General features: G+C 40.1%; 1 protein-coding gene across 1 annotated transcript in view; it reads right to left on the bottom strand.

Moving 5' to 3' along the window:
• LOC141133237 (granzyme A-like) overlaps nucleotides 1-22,312 on the bottom strand; it is a 29,447-nt gene that overhangs the window by 6,848 nt on the left and 287 nt on the right. Inside the window, exons 2-3 of the mRNA XM_073622498.1 lie at nucleotides 17,625-17,766; nucleotides 9,897-10,038 (exon numbers count right to left, since the gene is read on the bottom strand). Coding sequence (XP_073478599.1) covers nucleotides 9,897-10,038; nucleotides 17,625-17,766 — 284 coding nt within the window. The remainder of the gene's footprint in view (nucleotides 1-9,896; nucleotides 10,039-17,624; nucleotides 17,767-22,312) is intronic.

Raw genomic sequence — 22,312 nt, 5'->3', positions numbered from 1 at the left:
TATTCTTTACTCCTTAGAGCGTGTCAAACTCAAATGCAATAGTGGACCAAATTCAGCGGAATTAATCTTTAAAGGGCCACGTTGGAGGAAATTGATACAGAGGGGTAGATTTACTAAATGAAAATAGTCTGTGCACTTGGCAAAGTGCAAGTGCAGTTGCTCCAAAGCTTAGTATATAAGGTAAAGCTTCACTTTACAAAGAATACCCAATCACGAACAAGGAAAATAAAAAATAAAAAAAAAACAGCTTTTTTACTTGCATATGATTGGATGATAAAAGTCAGCAGAGCTTCTGCTCATTTACTAAGCCCTGCACTTAAATGTTTAAATAAAACCTTTACTTTTTCGTTACATACTTTTTTTTTTAGACACGGTGATGTCATCACTAGGTCTCCGTGATTCTCCGTAATACTCTGTGCAATACAGGCAGAGGGCCAGTAGGGTGCTGCACATTTCCTAAAAACATCACTGCACATGCCCTAATGGGTAAGTGCCAGTCTGCAGGAGTGTGCATTCCTATGCAAGCAAGCCATACTAGGCAATACCAATATGTGATGCTGAGCCTCCATGAAAAAACTGAAATCCAAATAAGTAGCAGGGCAAGCCAGAGGCAGTCAGGCTGGGAGAAAGAAAAGAGTCTGATGATGCTGGATGTCCTCCAGCCAAGACATGAGCAGAGGGCCTAATGCATACTGTAAGATGCTTACAGCGGGCAGTGAAATCAGAGTAAACAATTTCAGTAGAGGAGAGGAGCATGTACAACAAACTGAAGGTATGGCTGGAGTTCAGCTTTAATATATAAACTATTTTACATAAATAATGTTCCAAAACAAATTTTAAACATTTTCTCTAAATTATTTTCTCATATTTTACAGTACAGAAGCCTTCAATTGGAACTCCAACCAAAAGGGGAAGTTACACTTTAAGTCCTCCTCTCCCTCTCTATTCCTATGTTTGGCAAGTAATTTTTTTTGGAAGGGTACCTGGTTTTAACAGGTACCCGCTCCCACTTCCGCTTGGATCGCCTCGGATATCCAAGCAGAATTTCCCCCGTTCCTCCCCGCAGTCTTCTGGGAAACATCACAGGTCCCGGAAGACTGTGAGACCATTCACAAAGCACAGCACATGTGCAGTAGGCATCTGGTTGTGGAGCCGAAAGCTGCATAGCCGGCTACCCAAAGTTAGGATGCCAGCGCCAGGAACCCGAAGTCTAGTGAAGAACTAGCCCGGGAGAGGACATCACTGGATCCCTGGACAGGTGAGTGTCCTTATATTAAAAGTTAGCAGCTACAGTATTTGTAGATGCTGACTTTTATTTTTTTTTTGCCCAGACTGGACAACCACTTTAAATATTTGTTTGTTCCGATGCATACATCAATGCTGTATGGTTAACCACTTGCTGACCGGCTCAGGCAGATATATGTTGGCAAGGTGGCACGGGTGCGCAAAACAACGTACCCATACGTCGCTGCGTCATCTGTGGCTAGCGGGCGCACGCTGCCGCGGGTCCCACGGACTCGATGTCCGCCGGTGAGCCCGCGATCGTGGCACGGAGAGGCAGAACGGGGAGATTCCTATGTAAACAAGGCATTTCCCTGTTCTGCCTAGCAACATGACAGGGATCTACTGCTCCCAGTGATCAGGAGCAGTGATCTCTGTCATGTTCTAGTGAGCCCATCCCCCCTACAGTTAGAACATGCCGAGGGAACACAGTTAACCCCTTGATCGACCCCTAGTGTTTAACCCCTTTCCTGCCAGTGACATTTTTATAGCACTGATCGCTGTATAAATGCCAATGGTCCCAAAATAGTGTCAAAAGTGTCCGATCTGTCCGCCATAATGTCGCAGTCATGATAAAAATCGCAGATCGCGGCCATTACTAATAAGAAAAAAATTATTATTAAAAATGCCATAAATCTATCCCCTATTTTGTAGATGCGATAACTTTTGCGCATATATATAGAAGGACTGTTGTAAACCGATTCAAGAAGAAACTGTCAAATGAATAAATAATAAATATTGCAAGGCTCAAAATAATGTGTTTGCTAAATAGCAAAAAATTATGATATCCAAAATTCTAGTTAGGCAAAGCTTGAAAAAGCCATTGACGAACCTGAGGCTCCATATGCATGGGCGATTAGCGCACCCTGCAATTTCCAGCAGCAAGAATCTGCAGCTGGAATGAGAGGTGTGTGCGAATAGCTACGCCCTAACAAAACAATGACAGGCTGACAGCTGCTGCAGCTATTCATGACTGTTCACAGAGCCAGCAATTACCCGCAGCGATCCTGGCTGGATATTAAAATAAATTTCGCGCAATATTAACAATTGGTATCCGTGAAATACTGTGTAAACATAATTGGTGGCTATAATGGATAATAAATGCTGCAATAATAGTCGCTAGATTCTGCAATCTGACTCTGCGATTTCCAGGGTCAGTGGTCTCTATGTTGCAGCCTATAATAAATAACTTTGTGATAAAGTGCTGGTGCTATATTAGAGAAGTGAAAAAACGTCTATATGACTAATAAATTATTGTGAAAAAACATCCGTGAATAGAAAGCATGCTAAAATCTAATAAACACATTCACGTTAATAAAGGCTAAAAGTAAAAAATCTTCCTGTGAAACAAATGATATATATAAGTAAAATAGCCGTGAGAAAAGAATTTATCAAAAAGATTTTTTGAAAAATAATAAATATATATATATATATAACCTGTGAATAAAAAAATCTTTCTGTGAAATAAATTTGCAACCAATCAAAGATGATACTTGAATAGTAGAAAGCGCCAACAATAATCTTTTCTAAAAATGAATGCAGTCACAATTCACTAAAATATAGCCTTTAAAATGCAGGTGATAAATAAACAGTCCTTGGGGATAGAGAATAGGTGGCAATATATATAAAAGTTCATAAATAATTCTTCTGTTTCAACTGGTTCTTTGTTATATACTAATTATATTATTTCTGTAGTAATGCCTCCTACTGTGGTCTCACAGAACTCTTACCTTAAATCAGTATTAATCAGGCTTTCAGTGATTGTGTCTTTAAGCAGTAGAAGCAGTATCAAGAAGTCTCACTTTCTTTGCTGTTAACTCTCCATGGTTTCTTCTATGTCACTCCGCTCTAATAAACTCAGTAAATAAAATGAGGGAGGAGGGGAGAGAGAAAGGAGGCTCCACTAGTGTATTAACGTTTTAAAACCAACAGGGGGATATTTATTTAAGTATTGTTCTTACATTTGTTACATTAAAAATAGGCAGAGTAAAATGAGTAAATGGTGTGGCGTTCTCAGCGCCTTCTCACTTGTGCTTCAGTCTGTGTGTGCTGCTCCAGCCAATCCCTACGCGTTACGACACCGTCACGTGTCTTCATCTGGGGAACCGGATTGGCTGTTCTATGTTCGCTTATGTATAGTCAAACCGGAAATTCCAAAACCGCCATTTTACTTGTGGTTATATTCGTTTTACTCGGTGGACTGTGTACTAAAAACGGAAGTACTAAATCCGCCATTTTACTTAGGGTCATATTCATTTTTTCTCGGTGGCCATTTTTCTTTGGATTTTAGGAAGTTAGTACTCCTTCATTTTGTTGTAGGTATATGTGTTATAATACTACTCTATATGTTATAATCCTATATGGGCAGCCATTTTTTTGGTGGGATTGAAATTACATATTACGTCCTATTGTGATTGGCATCTATCACAACGGGAGTTATATTGTAGGAATTCTGGAGGTTAATACAACAGGTTCCTTTGTTATATTCACTACTATGTTTAAGGAAGTCCTTCTACAATAAAAATGTGTATAAAATAAAATCTGTGTATTTGCAACGTCTTCGTATTTGGAGATATATTATAAATAAATTGCATATTGCTATTGTTTTAATATATGAATGAAACATATATGAGAGTGCCTTGATAGGTCAACCAGCTAATCTGTATATTCTATACATATTATTAAGATTTATAGACGATGTGGTCATAGTCTGGAACGGAGATAGAGATAGCCTGGAAACCTTCCTTAACAAATTGAATGACAACGAGAAAAATATCAACTTGGTATGGAAAATAGATGAGAAAGAAATAAACTTCCTAGATTTAAATATTAGTCTTGAGGGACAGAAGATAGTGACTAAAACGCACTTTAAAAACGTAGATGCCAACAGCTATCTATCAATAGATAGCTGCCACTAAAAACCATGGCTATACAATATACCAAAGGGCCAATTTACAAGACTCAAAAGGAATTGTACAAAAGAAGAAGATTATCGGAATCAAGCACAGGTGATTGGAGAAAGATTCAGGACAAAAGGATATGATGAACACTGGATAAAAAACCAGATTGAACATGTCAACCTGATCGACAGGAAGAAAATGCTTGAAGAACAACCCAAGAAAAAACTACAACAAGAGGCACCTAGTATAATACTAGATTTTAATATACAATATAAAGATGTAGCAAAAGTCATTCAAAAACACTGGCACATCTTAAAAAACGATAGGGACCTCAAAGAAATATTACCAGAAAGGCCCAACATAGTATATAAAAGAGCACCAACTATTAGAGACATAATCGTGAAGTCAGTTATTGACCCTCCCTCCACATCTTCGTATACATTTTTCTCAGGAAAAGGATTTTATCCCTGTCGCAATTGCTATGCATGCCGCCACTCGAAAAAATTTCAAGGAAAACGTAAAGATTTTACAGCCACTAACACAGGACAAAACTTTAATAATAAGGATTTTAAAGGATGTCACACAAAAGGGGTGGTCTATGTGTTGCAGTGCAGCTGCAACCTTCAATACGTAGGCCACACAAAAAGAGCGCTTAAAACACGATTAAAGGAACATGTACAAAATATAAAATCTGGCTTCCCCAAACACAGTGTATCAAAACACTTTGCACTAGTACACAACAAAGACCCCTCGCAACTCCAATTTTGGGGAATTGAAAAACATAAACCAACATGGAGAGGAAGCCATTTGGTTCGTGATATCAGCCGTAAAGAATCCAGATGGATTCATACTTTACGCTCCCTGGTACCTGGGGGTTTAAACGTGGAATTCGACTTAAACTGTTTTTTAAATAATTTTTAATTTCTTACTTTTAACAATGTTTAGCATTAAATATAATATTTAATACTTGAAATATCATTTGAAAATTTAAATATCTCCAACATATTATTTTATATATAATCTTAATTTATTCTCTCCCTATTGCTGGTGATTATCCCATTATATAATTTACTTTTATACGATTGTGTATTTTAGAGGATATTACAATTATTTATCATTGTCACCAATATCGATTATCTATTATCAAAATATTTATAGATTTTTTTTTATTATTATCATATTGGTATTTGATGAGAATTGTTTTTAATATGAACTTTAATCAATGGTTTTAATAATATGTATAGAATATACAGATTAGCTGGTTGACCTATCAAGGCACTCTCATATATGCTTCATTCATATATTAAAACAATAGCAATATGCAATTTATTTATAATATATCTCCAAATACGAAGACGTTGCAAATACACAGATTTTATTTTATACACATTTTTATTGTAGAAGGACTTCCTTAAACATAGTAGTGAATATAACAAAGGAACCTGTTGTATTAACCTCCAGAATTCCTACAATATAACTCCCGTTGTGATAGATGCCAATCACAATAGGACGTAATATGTAATTTCAATCCCACCAAAAAAATGGCTGCCCATATAGGATTATAACATATAGAGTAGTATTATAACACATATACCTACAACAAAATGGAGTACTAACTTCCTAAAATCCAAAGAAAAATGGCCGCCGAGAAAAAATGAATATGACCCTAAGTAAAATGGCGGATTTAGTACTTCCGTTTTTAGTACACAGTCCGCCGAGTAAAACGAATATAACCACAAGTAAAATGGCGGTTTTGGAATTTCCGGTTTGACTATACATAAGCGAACATAGAACAGCCAATCCGGTTCCCCAGATGAAAACACATGACGGTGTCGTAACGCGTAGGGATTGGCTGGAGCGGCACACACAGACTGAAGCACAAGTGAAAGGGCGCTGAGAACGCCACACCATTTACTCATTTTACTCTGCCTATTTTTAATGTAACAAATGTAAGAGCAATACTTAAATAAATATCCCCCTGTTGGTTTTAAAACGTTAATACACTAGTGGAGCCTCCTTTCTCTCTCCCCTCCTCCCTCATTTTATTTACTGAGTTTATTAGAGCGGAGTGACATAGAAGAAACCATGGAGAGTTAACAGCAAAGAAAGTGAGACTTCTTGATACTGCTTCTACTGCTTAAAGACACAATCACTGAAAGCCTGATTAATACTGATTTAAGGTGAGAGTTCTGTGAGACCACAGTAGGAGGCATTACTACAGAAATAATATAATTAGTATATAACAAAGAACCAGTTGGAACAGAAGAATTATTTATGAAATTTTATATATATTGCCACCTATTCTCTATCCCCAAGGACTGTTTATTTATCACCTGCATTTTAAAGGCTATATTTTAGTGAATTGTGACTGCATTCATTTTTAGAAAAGATTATTGTTGGCGCTTTCTACTGTTCAAGTATCATCTTTGATTGGTTGCATATTTATTTCACAGAAAGGTTTTTTTATTCACAGGTTATATATATATTTATTTTAATAAATTCTTTTCTCACGGCTATTTTACTTATATATATCATTTGTTTCACAGGAAGATGTTTTACTTTTAGCCTTTATTAACGTGAATGTGTTTATTAGATTTTAGCATGCTTTCTATTCATGGATGTTTTTTCACAATAATTTATTAGTCATATAGACGTTTTTTCACTTCTCTAATATAGCACCAGCACTTTATCACAAAGTTATTTATTATAGGCTGCAACATAGAGACCACTGACCCTGGAAATCGCAGAGTCAGATCGCAGAATCTAGCGACTATTATTGCAGCATTTATTATCCATTATAGCCACCATTTATGTTTACACAGTATTTCACGGATACCGATTGTTAATATTGCGCGAAATTTATTTTAATATTCATCCTTTTAGTGTTTATGTGAACACCCTCATTTTGCTGCAATATAATTTTTCACTGTTCGACACAAATCACTGAATTATATATGTCCTAGTCACAAGTATATTTATTTATTTATCCACCAGCACGAAGGAAATTTTTTAATGATCCTGGCTGGACACATCTTGTGTGCACCCAGCCACAATCACCGCATATGGTGCCACCTCTGGTTACACACTATTGATGTTTACATGCCAGCCCTGAATGAGCGATTCATGTGGCAATGGTACATGTGCAGAATGGCCTCAGTCTTCAGTCATTCAAAATCGTCCAAGGTCAATTTGCGCAGGTGCCGCAGAATTAATGGCCCATTTAGAGGGAGATGTGAACATCAATAGTGTATAGTACGTTGCAATGGCACCACATTGTTAATATTTACATGTTGGACCTGAGTAGTGGCTATGGTCAGTGGGGTGCATGTATGCTGTATGCACATAAACGTTAGCACAAATGTGCAGACAACTTTTTACACAGGATCTTGCTGCCAGCAAGATTCTGCATGAACACAATACGCCTGTGTGCATGTGCCCTGGGACTAAGAAATCACTCAAAGGTGTGCTGTCAGGGAAGGCTTTACCATAGGAGAACTGCCATTATGACCGTCAAGACTCAGTTCTTCAGAAATGTCTGCAGGTTTGGCCCTTCTGCTGAGAAATGGAAAATGCTTGAGACTGCTATTTTACATAACCTACCATTGCTTATCAGTTAAGGGACCTAGACTTGCCATACACGGTGCACATTTCTTAGGGGGAAATAGCAGCCGCTAGCGATAATCGCAAGAGAATCTGACAGTCTGGTTGTACCTACCCATTAATGGTTAGAATCTTGGCAGGCCTAAGTGACTAGTATTTTAACAGTGGTGGCCCATAATGCAGGCTGCAGGGGCGCCGCCCCTCTATCCATGCGTCTGGCCCCCTAATCTACATGCAGGGCGCCGGACGCATGGATTCCAATGGGTTTTTTTTTTTAAGCACGTGATTAGAGCCAGAGGCTCTAATAGGCTTCAAAAAGGGTGGAGTTGTGTGACAATAGCAAATTAATATTTGCTATTATCTTCCTATTACCCTCCTGGCTAATCAGGAAGCGGGTCTTGAGACCCGTCACCTGATTGGCTGAGGGGAGAAGCGATTCTTTTTGGCGGCCTAGGAGGAGGAGGGAGGAGACCCATGGCGGAAGCTGCCATGATGTAGAGGAGGAGGAGACACAGGGGAAGCAGTCGCCTGGAGGAAGCGTTGCCTGCGACCTAGAAGGGGTAAGTACGGGGCTGGTCACTGACCGACTGGGGGGGTGGCTGTGGGTGTATTGTTTGCAAGAAGCTTGGTGAGAAGGAGACAACTGTTGGAGGGATTATTCACAAATGGAAGAAATAGAAAATAACCATCAATTGCCCTCGGTCTGGAACTCCATGCAAGATTTTGCCTCATGGGGTAAAGATGATCATGAAAAAAGTGAGGGATTAGCCCAGAACTACACGGGAGGAGCTTGTGAATAATCTCAAGGCAGTTGGGACCACAGTCACCAAACAAGCCATTGGTACCACAATACGCCATCATGGAATGAAATCCTGCAGCGCCCGCGAGGTCCTTCTCCTCAAGAAGCACATGTACAGGCCTGTCTGAAGTTTTAGGGATTGGGAGAAAGTGCTGTGGTCAGATGAGACCAAAATTGAACTCTTTGGCGTTAACTCGAATTGCCGTGTTTGGAGGAAGAAAAATGCTGACTATGATCCTAAGAACACCATCCCTATGGAGGATAGGGATGGAGGTGGAAACATTATGCTTTGGGGCTGTTTTTCTGCTAAAGGTACAGGCCAACGTTGTCACATTGAGGGGCCAATGGACGGGGCCATGTATTGTAAGATTTTGGATGAGAACCTTCTTCCCTCAGCCAGAACACTGAAGATGGGTCGTGGATGGGTCTTCCAGCATGACAATGACCGAAAACATATCGCCAAGGCAACAAAGCAATGACTTAAGAAGAAGCACATTAAGGTAATGAAGTGGCCTAGCCAGTCTCCAGACCTTAATGCTATAGAAAATGTATGGAGGGACCTGAAACTACGAGTTGCCAAGCAACAGCCAAGAAACCTTAAGGATTTAGAGGAGATCTGTAAAGAAGAGTGGACCAAAATTCCTCCTGAGATGTGTGCAAACCTGGTAACCAACAACAAGAAACGTCTTACCTCTGTGCTTGCCAACAAGGGTTTCCCCACCAAGTACTAAGTCATGTTTTGCTTGGGGATCAAATACTTATTTTATTCACTGTACTGCAACTCAATTTATAACATTTGTATCATGTGTTTTTTTCTGGATTTCTGGTTGATAATCTGTCTCTATCATTTAAAATACACCTATGATAAACATTATAGACCCTTCATTCCTATGTAATGGGCAAACTCACAAAATCTGCAGGAGATCAAATAATTATTTTCCCCACTATACATAATTGACAGCTTTTCCTAACATGCACCAACAATAGGGCAGCTGTAAACCCATCCTTTAATAGTTAGAGGGCTGGGTTATTCATTCCTTCAGCTCAGATGACCAAGGAAGGGCAATGCACATCATTATTGGTTGTTCCTTATTTCTGGTGGTGAACCTGAGAAGTTTTGATACAGACGTTTGTGGTTCATGAACTTTGCAAATCCAGGGAATTTACTGAAAACCCATAGTAGCACTGAACCTGAACCTTATCTAAAGCCTAGCATTCTGCATTATCAGATATTTTAATTTCACAGCACATGAATTTCAGTACAATTACTGGGCATGAGATTACATCTAATGTCTGTGGAGGATTAATACACCTACCTCTAAGATCTGGATATCATTATCATTTGTACTTGGATCAAATTTTTTATTAGGAATCCATTTTAAAACATGGAACTTTTGTGTGTCCTTATTTGGTTTTGTCTGTGATAAAGATCCTAAAGTAACTGTAGTAGACAAATCCCTAAGACAGAAAATATGTATTAAAAGGTTAAAAGCATAGATAGTAATAAACATCTGCTTAAAGTACATATAATTCTTACGAAAGACATGTGATCCTATCCAGTAAATCAGTGTTTCTTAAACTTTGAGTGAGGACCCAAATTGGATCACAAATATGTTTGTGATGGGTCACCATAGGATTTGTAACAAAGGAAGCCTACTTTGTCAAAGTACAAAATCAGGGGTAAATGATATAGCACATTTTATTTATCTATGTTTCAAATCATATACTATAGTGATCTGAGACATAAACTCTATAAACAATGCAGTTGTAATCACAGGGAGCATTTATGAGTTGAACATATAATAGATATTCCTGCACATGACAACACCACCCTTTTCAAAGCCTGTGAAACAGTTAAACCTATATGATTGAGAGCACAAAAACATAGAGTCTAGTTTCATACAATTTGCATAATTTGATGGTACAATATTGTAAACAAGCATTTACACAAATGTATAAAACAATACCCAATCAGCTTGATGCCAAACATGCCCATGCTATAATGTACAGAAGGCCGAGTGGTCACATTAAATCTTCTAGGTTACAGTATATAGACATCCAATTCATGTCATGTTTAGTCTTTATCAAATCATTATTTCATTCTGTTCAATAATCTGTTGGTTATCAGATTGTAAAACTGTGTCTTCTGATGTAACATTACCCGCTTCCGGACCGCCCGCCGTACATATACTGTGGCAGGGCTGCCCGGCTGCGCAAAATCACGTACCTGTACGTGATTTTGTGAACGAGGTGTAGGGGGTGCACGCAGGGTGTCCAATCACAGCGGGAGCCAATTAGCAGCGGGTCAGATGGCCGCCGTGATCCACCGATCCTTTACAGGAGACACAGAGCAGTGGTGTGCCTATGTAAACAAGGCACACTGCTGATCTTTCAGTGAGGAAAAGAGAGATCTTCTATTTCAGCTAAGCTTAAATCTATGGAGGTTATTTACTAAAGGAAAATCCACTTTGCACTGCAAGTGCACTTGAAAGTGCACTTGGAAGTGCAGTCGCTGTAGATCCGAGGGGGACATTCAAGGAAAGTAAAAAACAGCATTTTAGCTTGCACATGATTGGATGATAAAATCAGCAGAGCTTCCACTCATTTCAGATCTACCCCTTAGATTCATAGCGACTGCAATTCCAAGTGCACTTTCAGTGCAAAGTAGATTTGCCTTTCGTAAATAACCCCCTATGTCTCTTTTCCTCCAGTGTAACACTCCCCCTCCCCCCCCCACAGTTAGAACGAATCTCCCTAGGACACACTTAACCCTTTGATCGCCCCTAGTGTTAACCCCTTCCCTGCCAGTGTCATCTATACAGGGATCAGTGCATCTTTTTAGCACTAATCACTGTATTGGTGTCACTGGTCCCCAAAAAGTGTCACTTAGGGTCAGATTTGTTCGCCACAATGTCACAGTCCAGCTAAAAATCGCTGATCGTTGCCATTACTAGTAAAAAAAATAAAAAAGATAAAAAGAAATGCCATAAATCTAACCCATAGTTTGTAGAGGCGATAACTTTTGCGGAAACCAATCAATAAATGCTTATTGGGATTTTTTTTTACTAAAAATATATAACAGAATACATATTGGCCTAAACTGATGAAGAAATGTGATTTTTTAAATGATTTTATTGGGATTTTTTTATAGCAGAAAGTAAGGAATCTTGTTTTTTATTCAAAACTGTCAGTCTTTTTTATTTATAGCGCAAAAAATAAAAAGGTGGTGATCAAAGACCACCAAAAGAAAGCTCTATTTGTGGGAAAAGGGACATACATTTTATTTGGGTATAGCGTCACATGACCGTGCAATTGTCAGTTAAAGCAACACAGTGCCGTATCTCAAAAAATGGCCTGGTCTGGAAGTGGGTAAAACCTTCTTACATCTGAACCCTGAGCTCTTTTAATTGGGCGGGGGTTTGCTCTGGGGCAACGGTGGCCAACTTGAAAATTATAGAGAACCCCAAGTGTGGCCTTAACTCTTCCAGAGGGCTGAACAATTGCAGCAAGTTTTAATGCCTTGAGTTGTATTGCATCAATTAGGCAGCCCATTCAAATTAATGGGCCATAAGGTGCCTCAATGCACAAATATTTTAGCCCTGCTGCATTGTTTGCAGAAAGATAAGAGAGAGGCAATCAAAATAAACACCACGTCCCAATATACAAAGGATTCAAAGAAGGGGGGACAGGGAGGTCACAAACCTCGGGACTTTAAAGGTGTTAGGTAAAGAGACTGAAAGACTCACTAATACAATATATAAAATTAATTTTATTACAAAGATAAAAAATATGAGAACAATATTTAATCCATCAAAAGTCAATTGTTCTATACAAAGGCATAGTTAACAGACACCACCACTCAACGTGTTTCGCTCAGCAGAGCTTCCTCAGGAGATTCTGGTAATGTTTTAAATGCTATAGACAACAAAAAAATTGGAATGAATGCTCATGTTGATAAATGCAAAAAAACATATTGATAGACAACATTCTTATTGGCATAAACTAAGTATGCAAATATTTCAACATAGTGAGTTTAATATCCATTATAAAGCACTAATCAATACTTATAGATATAAGGGAGAGACATGGACCTTACCCCGGATTGCCCAGAGTTGAAATGTAGCTTGAAAATGAAGAAATACAGATTTCATATGTATAAAGATCGTCCAATTGGTAAAATGTCTATCCAATGTTTGCAGAAGGAGACAGAAAAAACTATTTTCCTGAAAAAACAGGAAAAGAATATATAAAATGGGGGTGTCCCTTTTTGGAATATACAATACAGGGACTAATTCAGTGATACTAAAGGAATAAATGAATAATTTACCTTGGTGTGTTGTGCAGGTTGAATCAATTTAATAGCTACTTAATACTGCTGATTAGAGTTCATATCAAACAATGGTGATGAACCCAGATTGTTGAATGTCAGCAGGGATGCAGTCAGTGCCAGCTTTATGAGAAAAACTCATAGCATGGGAAATAGATTCAAGGGCTGTCACTTCCCAGGCAAATCTGAAAAAAATATGTACTAATAAAGCACCATAGGAGAGAACCCAATGGTTCAAATATTCAAGTAATGGCTGTTCAAAGTGAACAGGATAGTCACATAAATAAGAGTTGACTTACCAGCATAGGGAAGAAAAAGCAATTAAGCAGAGACAGGAGAGATGTTTCCTCTCCCTCTCTCAGTGGGTCTCTGACAGAGTGTAGCGTCGAAATCCCGCAATTCATAGTCTCTCTCTGAGCCGGTGGCGTCTGACGTCACCGGCGGGTCATGGCTGAGGTATAGGAATGCCGGGGCGCATGCACCGAAGCTAGTGATGGCGCACATGTGATCACGCTGGGTCACGTCAAAACATGGCCGCCATCTTTTTCTCATGACACTGGCACTGACTGCATCCCTGCTGACATTCAACAATCTGGGTTCATCACCACTGTTTGATATTAACTCTAATCAGCAGGATTAAGTATCTATTAAATTGATTCAACCTGCACAACACGCCAAGGTAAATTATTCATTTATTCCTTTAATATCATTGAATTGGTCCCTGTATTGTATATTTCAAAAAGGGACACCCCCATTTTATATATTCTTTTCCTGTTTTTACAGGAAAAGTGCTTTTTCTGTCTCCTTCTGCAAACACTGGCTGGGCATTTTACCAATGGGACGCACATATGAAATCTGTATTTCTTCATTTTCAAGCTACATTTCAATTCTGGGCAATCCGGAGTAAGGTCCATGTCTCTTCCTTATATCTATAAGTATGGATTAGTGCTTTATAATGGATATTAAACTCACTATGTTGAAATCTTTGCATACTTAGTTTATGCCAATAAGAATGTTGTCTATTAATATGTTTTTTTTGCTTTTTTTGCATTTATCAACATGAGCATTCATTCCAATATTTTTGTTGTCTATATCATTTAAAACATTATACCGGAATCTCCTGAGGAAGCTCTGCTGAGCGAAACATGTTGAGTGGTGGTGTCTGTTAACTACGCATTTGTATAGAACAATTGACTTTTGATATGGATGAAATACTGTTCTCATGTTTTTTATCTTTGTAATAAAATTCATTTTATATATTGTATTAGTGAGCCTTTAAAGTCCCGAGGTTTGTGACCTCCCTGTCCCCCCTTTCTTTGAATCTTCTGCATTGTTTGCAGTTTATCACAATGTGCACTGTAGAAGTTGGATTACAATGACCCCAGCATTGGTGTCAGTGGCAGTTATTATAACCGCCGGCATTGGTTTTCTTGAATGCAATAATAACTCCCAGCATTGGTGTCAGCAGACAGAATGGTGACCCCCCTTTATAGGTGTCAGTGGACACAATAACAACAGTATTGATGTCAGTGAGTGCAATTATAACCCTCAACATTTGGTCAGTGGAAGCAATAATAACCCCTAGTATTGGTGTCAGTGGATGCAATAATAACCCCACAACTTTGGTGTCAGTGAACACAACGATAACCCCTCAACATTGGTCTGAGTGGATATAATAATAATCCCCCAACACTGGTGTTAGTAGATTCAATAATAACCCCCAGCATTGGTGTCAGTGGATGCAATAATAACCCCCAACATTGGTGTCAGTGATCACAATAATAACTCCCCAACATTGGTGTCAGTGATTATAATAATAACCCCCCCCCCAACATTCATGTCAGTGGATACAATCATAACCCTCAGCATTGGTGTCAGTGGATGCAATAATAACCCCACAACATTAGTGTCAGTGGTCACAATAATAACCCCCCCAACATTCATGTCAGTGGATACAATCATAACCCTCAGCATTGGTGTCAGTGGATGCAATAATAACCCCACAACATTAGTGTCAGTGGTCACAATAATAACCCCCCAACAATGGTGTCAGTGGATGCAATAATAACCCCATAACATTGGTGTTAGTGGATAGAATAATAACCCCCAGCATTGGTGTCAGTGGATGCAATAATAACCCCCAGCATTGGTGTCTGTACTAGCAGTGAACTTTTATCCCCCCACATCCCCGAATTGATGGTCAGTGACAGCGAAATGAAACCCAGCACCTTCCCCCTGCATTGGTGGTCAGCGACAGTGAACGTTAACCCTCCTATCGTCCCCCCCACCCACATTGGTGATAATGGCAGTAAAAGTTAACCCCCCACTGGTGGTCATGACAATGAAAGTTTATCTCCATCCCACACATTAGTACTGTGGGCGGAGATAATGCCGCATCACAGTACAGTCTCTCTTTGGCCTCTTGCCCATGATACTCCTGTTTGAGCATCTAGTTTTTCATACTTTTTTTGTAATTATTTGCGCGTATTTGTGCACATAAGGCGTAAATTACTGATCAAAAAAGCTGATTTTTCTAATTTTTTTTTTTTTTACTAAAGAATGCATGGCACTTGTTTACGTGCCTGTGTAAATAGGTACATTACAATTAATGGGCTGTATTTTAGCTCAGCGACTGACTCTACAATTGATGGCGGAGGAATTGGGCATTAGCAAGGACACGGTGTGCACCATCATCTGCAATGATTTAGGTAAGTGGAAGATCTGTTCCCAGTTTCTGCGGCTCAAGCAGACAGACAAACAGAAAGCAAAACAGATTGAAACCTCTGGAGATTTCATTACCATGTTTAACCAGGATCGTCCCTTTTTTGCGAACCATAATCACAGGAGATGAGACGTGGTGCTACCAGTTCGATCCGGAATCCAAGCAGCATCTACTGTACTCCCCTGATCTGGCACCTACAGACTTCTTTCTGTTTCCTGCCTGAAGAGCGTCATGAAAGACACGCTTTGCAGACACGGCGGCAATCCAAGAATGTGTGACAGCGGTTCTGCCACCGATTCCTAAAGAGGCCTTTGTTGACAGTTTCCAGAAGCTTTATGAACGTTGCCAAAAGTGTGTTGTGAAGAATGGCAACTATTTTGAAGGCAAATGAAGGTAATTTGTTTTGTAACACCATTCACTGAACGTTTTAGACACGCCTCATATGTCTATCCCAAGCATGTTTCAATCCACTTAGGCCTCGTGTATACTGCTGCTGGTAAACAGACGTTTAGGAGCAGTTGGGTGTTTTTTTTAGCTGCCCCTGAACTCTCCTCTATGTTATCTTATCAGTACATGTACACAGGGTCGTTTCTAGTGATTTCTAGGCAGTTGAGTTTAGAAGCATTTTTTGGAAAGCAAAAAAATGTGTTCAAGACGGATGTTGAAATGCCAAATGCCTGTAACAGCTTGTAAACGTGATAATTTGTGATTAGCCACGTTTCGTTTATAGGCGTTTTTAATGGATAGAGATACATTTCTGGGCATTTGCAATGCAAAAAATGCTTCTAAACGCAAATGCGGCTAAACACGGCATGTAAACGCAACACGTTTTTTAAATGTCAGTTACTAGCTGTCAAGTTCCATCGTTCAGGAGAGGTTTTAAAACATCCTGAGTACATTAAGCCTAATGCCCCGTACACACAGTCGGACTTTGTTCGGACATTCCAACAACAAAATCCTAGGATTTTTTCCGATGGATGTTGGCTCAAACTTGTCTTGCATACACACGGTCACACAAAGTTGTCGGAAAATCTGATCATTCTGAACGCTGTGACGTAAAACACGTACATCGGGACTATAAACGGGGCAGTAGCCAATAGCTTTCATTTCTTTGTTTATTCTGAGCATGCGTGGCACTTTGTGCGTCGGATTTGTGTACACACGATCGGAAATTCCGACAACGGATTTTGTTGTCGGAAAATTTTATAGCCTGCTCTCAAACTTTGTGTGTCGGAAAATCCGATGGAAAATGTGTGATGGAGCCCACACACGGTCGGAATTTCCGACAACAAGGTCCTATCACACATTTTCCATCGGAAAATCCGACCGTGTGTACGGGGCATAATTGTTAATTGACTGAATACTTCGTCTGAAAGTGTGTTCTAAGCATCAACTACTCTTGTATGTCAGCTTGTTTGTAAGTATATTGGCAGACACATCCAGAAATCCTGTGTAAAGTTATAATATGTAAGGTCCCAGAAGTCACCTAGATTTTAGTGTAGATAAGAAAACATGTTTTTAAAGTTCTCTGGTGCACTTTACAGTTGTTCCTACCACTATATTCGCTTTAGGACTCCAATACTTGTTATTAATATTATAATTAATGGGGAAATATGCCTGAAAGAGGAGAACCCAGACACATGACCTGTAAAATCCAGATACCAGCCTCACCACCTTTAATGGAATGTTCTTTGCAGCGTTATGCAGTGAACATCCCATGGCCTGCATTTTATGATTTAGTTGTAAATACAAAGTGCAATGTGGAGTAAATGCTGCAGTGTGGACAGTAAATATTTATATCTGCACTCCATTTGAAATAAGCCCCATAATGATTCTATTTTCCCATTTTGCCTAACTGTCTTTTTTGTAAAAAAACAGAAGTTGAAGTATGTATTTTTTCTTTCTACAGTCGCTTGAAGGATTGGGCTAGACACAGCCATGATCTGCACCCACCATGGGCTGATCATGGGTTTTGCTAAACCGCTTAACACTTACACTTTACAATGAGCAGCTGTTAAAACCCATTTGGGGTGTATTAGGACTCCTCCACATATTTTTTCAGGTGAACTTATTAATGCCATATATGGCCTTGCATAACGAGCAACTTTGCGACCTCCTACTATTTCCAGGCAGGAACCTGTATAGAAAAAAATACATTTATTATACAAGACAACTAACTTTAACATGTATAAATGTTACAGTTGTAAGTTGTATTGAAAGCATCAGCACACACTTAGCCCAGGTTCACACCTATGCGAATTAGATGTGCGTTTCCCCACATCTAATTCGCATAGTAGGAGAATGTGACTGGCTCCCTATGGAGCTGGTTCACATATCTCCGGGGCGGCTGCGGAGCGCACTGCACAAAAACGCTGTGCGTCTTTGGCTCCGGTTCAGGGCCAAATTCAAGCATAGAATCGTCCCTGATTCGTCCCTGAAACGGGTAACTGGGACGCACAGCGCTCCTGTGCGATCCGCAGCCCGGTATAGTGTGAACCCGGGCTCAATGTTTAAAAAGAATCTGTGACTTGTGGAACTGCACCCCATCTGAGCACCACAAAGCAAAAATGCTAAATAATTCATCTTTAATATTCAAAGCAAACTCAGCCATCCATTCATTTTCCATGCTTTATTGTGCTGGGAAATCATTTTGAAAAACACCTCCTGGCTTTTTTGGTAGTGGCCATCTTAAGTAAGGGCAGATGATTCATGTAGCATTCACTTCCTGGAATCCATCTTTCCTATAGGCTGAGCTGAGAACCCTCCCTCCCCTCCTGAAGACTCCTGGGATGTATGACTTTATTTAACTAGGCATAGAAACCAGGAAGTAACTGAAGAAATAGAAAAAAAAAGTTTAAAACAAGTAAATATGATATACTTTCCTATCTATTTACTAATGCTAGCGGCATAAGGATGAAAAATAGTCAATGTTGTTAGAGAGAGTGAAGTTCCACTTTAAAGTGATAAAGTCAATATTTTTTTAAATAACAAACATGATATACTTATGTGTGACCCCCATCCTCCTCTTCTCAGGTCCCCAGCCGTCGCTCCTGGCTTATCCTCTTCTTGGTGTGCCTGTAGGCAAGCGCAGTCCACTTTCTCCACTGCAGGTGATGCTGTTTCGCATCGGCACTGTTGTTTGAGAGGAAGTCATGAGGAACAGGGTTCCTCTATGGTTTCCTGGGTCACTGGGGAAGCTACCTTATTGGATGCTGCCAGCCCATGTGACTCTAGCAGTCTTCTTGTGTCAGGCAGAGCCTATTTAAGGCCCTGGCTCCCAGTTTTGGCGTTCATTTGCAAGTTGGTAGATTAAGGACAGGTACCCCGCCTGTTAGAGACAGTACTAGCGGTTGAGGTTCCTGACGAGATATGATGTTTAAAGTTTTAATATTTTTTTATTCAGTTATGTATTATTGTTCAGGACTAACCCTAGACTACGTGACTCGTGGTAAAAAAAAAATGTAACAATCAGCACAAGAGACAGTACTTACACTCAATGCGAAGTGTACCATGTGCTGTTGTCAGTTGTCATAGTGGAAATCCAAAGCCCTCCTATTATACCCTGCAGCAGTGTTCTTCTGGAGCTGCAGGGTTATTACCAGCCCTGGATCTGTGACAGGCATTCATTAACAGTACTGACTATGCCCAACCTTTCCATCTCCATCCTACATTCAAAGAAGCTGTACTATAACTTCCATAAATATAAAATGATCTATGAATGGCGGAGGCAAACCCTTCATGCATCCACTCCACCTCCACTCATCACTCATAGATCGCCTTTCATTCACTTAATTTTATTCATTAAAATTGGAGGTAATTTAGACATACTCAAAGTATTGTACTGGGGTGGGCTGTTGCGTGTTCGATACTTTATTAATGTGTATAAAAAAATTTGTTTTGCATTTACTTCATTGGTGGCTAGTATGCAAGCCACCAGCATCCTACCAAATAATGACACAAGAGCACACTGACAGTGGGTGGAGCCTGATAGGTAACTTTGAGAAATGACCTGTGCCCATCATTGCAGCCTCACCTGTGCCCACCTTTGCAGCCTCACCTGTGCCCATCAATGCAGCCTCACCTGTGCAGAGGAGGAGAGAGGGCAGCTGGATCATCACAGGGGAAGAGAGAGTGGAGGAAGAGGATTGCCAGCCGGATCACAGAGCGATAGCCCGCTATAACCGCTTACATTAGACCTGCCTCCGCTAGCCGTCACTCACAGCCCCACCTCCTGACCTGATGTCTGTGACTGACAGAACAGTCTCAGCATTGGACCGGTGTTCTGTCTATTACAGGCGCCTGGTCAGGAGGTGGGGCTGTGTTTGACGGCGAGCGGAGGCAATTCTAATGTAAGCGGTTACAGCGGGCTATCCCCTCTCTGTGATCTGGCCGGCAATCTCCTTCCTCCATGCTCTCTTCCCCTGGGCTGATCGCTGGGAGAAGGGCTCCCATTCAACCCCGCATGCCGGTGGTGATCGCCCCCCCCCCCTCCCAGGCAGCCCACGCTCGCCAGCCCTCATTTTTCAAAATGCGAGTAGGCGAGTGGAAAATTTGAGGGCTGCTGGCTATGATATCTTCCCATTACTGTCTGCTGTCAATCAAAAGCAACTACTGTAGTCTATCAGAGTTACCCATCAGGCTCCGCCCATCCAACAGAAACAGCGCCCTTGGAACTGGCCATTTGTTGGGTTCATGGAGCCCGATAGGGAAAACTGAGATTAGTTGACTAGTCTGAAGGTTCCCATCATGCTCTGCCCACCCCACAACAAAAAGCCCCCTTCATGTGCCTGTCTGCTATGGACACTCCAGCCTCAGTGCTGCCCTCCATGTGACAGATTCATGTACCTTTCTCAACAGGTAGATGAATCTTTCACAAGCACCAACATTTGTGGTGCAGAGGTGTGAAGGAATTCTAAAGAGTGTCTATCTAAAGTAGCTACAGCCCGAGTAGAAAATGCTGTCCGCTGCCAGCATGCTGCAGAGTGGGACCCTTGCTCTTTTTGGGGAAGCATTGATCTCTGTGCAGATGTCCAAAACCACTCCTGCTAAGTTATAGCCAGAGCTCTCCAATCAGCAGGGAGCATGAGCTGTAGTGATTGCAAAGCTTTAAGTCTGACCAAATAGAGGGTGTGTTAGACCTCTGCAGAGAGACCACTGTTTGTGCAAAGAGAGCAAAGGCTCCTCTCTGCAGCTGCTGACAGTATTTACTACTCAGGCTGTGACTGCTTTAGAAGGAAAATGAACTGTAAGACATTGAACACCATTAGTCTTGATGTACAGTATTTAACTGATTTAAAATGAAAATTCTATTAGGCTTTAAAAAAATATATTTAGTACAACAGATATTCCATGTTCCAAAATACATAGCACAGAACATAACCATAGTACTGTATATATAATTTGATATAATTGTACTATTCTAATGTCACATTACTGTACCAGTGTTAGCGATGTCATAGATTAACACCAAGAGAAGATTCTGGGTGTCATTGGAGGGACACTTGCTCTTCCCAGCCTTCTGCTTTGTACACTTTGGGTGACAGTCATTGTCAAAACCTCTCTTGTGGACTAAAGTAGTACTGGAAAATTGCAACATGTAATCCTATTGTAGATCAGTGGAGCTTACAGCATATATTATAATGAATTGGTGTGTAATTCCACATGCTATACGTACTATAACTAGAACTGGCAATAGAGGCAAGCTAGATACACATACAATAGTAATAGCAGAAAGTGTTCCACTATGTCTGATGCCATTGTCCCTTTAAAATAGCTGTTTAAAGCTGTTAAGTGCTACATTTTACCTATTTGATTGCAGCTAAATCATAACTCCCAACTTTCTCTGATTTGGAGGGACTGTCCCTGATTTGGAGCAATGTCCCTCTGTCCCTTATTCATCCTCATTTGTCCCTCATTTTGGTTTGATCTATATAGATGTATATAAAATCCACTTTTTATCTATTAAAAAGTGTTTTCCAGTGCTAAACCTTTTATCTGATTTCTAAATTGCTGCATTTGTAAATTCCAAAAGCCAATATAAAGGAATAGTAATGGTAAAAAAAAGCACTTGTGGGTTTAACCAATCTTGTTTTTTTTTGTACAATTCTCCTTTAAGGGGGCGTGGCAAGGGGTGTGTTCTATTCCTGCATACTTTTGCTTATAGGTGTCCCTCATTCCCATCTCAAAAAGTTGGGAGGTAATGGCTAAATGTGGCTAAAAATGAACTATTTGGGAGACTGTCATTTGAAAACTATGGGGAGTGTTAGGCCCCTTTCGCACGGGCGGATAGAATTCAGCTTTTAGCTGAAGATTGATCAAGTCATCTACAGCAGCTAAATTCATACAATGCTTTCTTATGGCTCCATTCACACACTGCATTTAGCAACGGTTTCATTACATGGGGTTTTTTGCAATTAGAAAAAATACATTTGACTGTGTCCAGGAGCGATTTATTGCAGCTATCTGCACATAACTGCAGGTAATGGCAGTGTACTATTTCTCCTGCAGATAGCAGCGGCAACAAGGAAAGAAAAACAACAGGAAGTACATCAGAAATGGCAAGAATGTTCCAACGCAGCTAAACGCAGCTGCATGTAAACGCACGAAAACGCAGCTAATCGCAATGTACAACTGCAAGTGAACGCTGTGCCTGGAGTCTTGGAAAACATGCTTTTAACAGCGAC

Source organism: Aquarana catesbeiana, linkage group LG01 (assembly GCF_042186555.1).
Source record: "Aquarana catesbeiana isolate 2022-GZ linkage group LG01, ASM4218655v1, whole genome shotgun sequence".
NCBI lineage: Eukaryota > Metazoa > Chordata > Amphibia > Anura > Ranidae > Aquarana > Aquarana catesbeiana.
The sequence above is the reverse complement of the archived record's forward strand: the minus strand, read 5'-3'. Positions and strand labels throughout refer to the sequence as shown.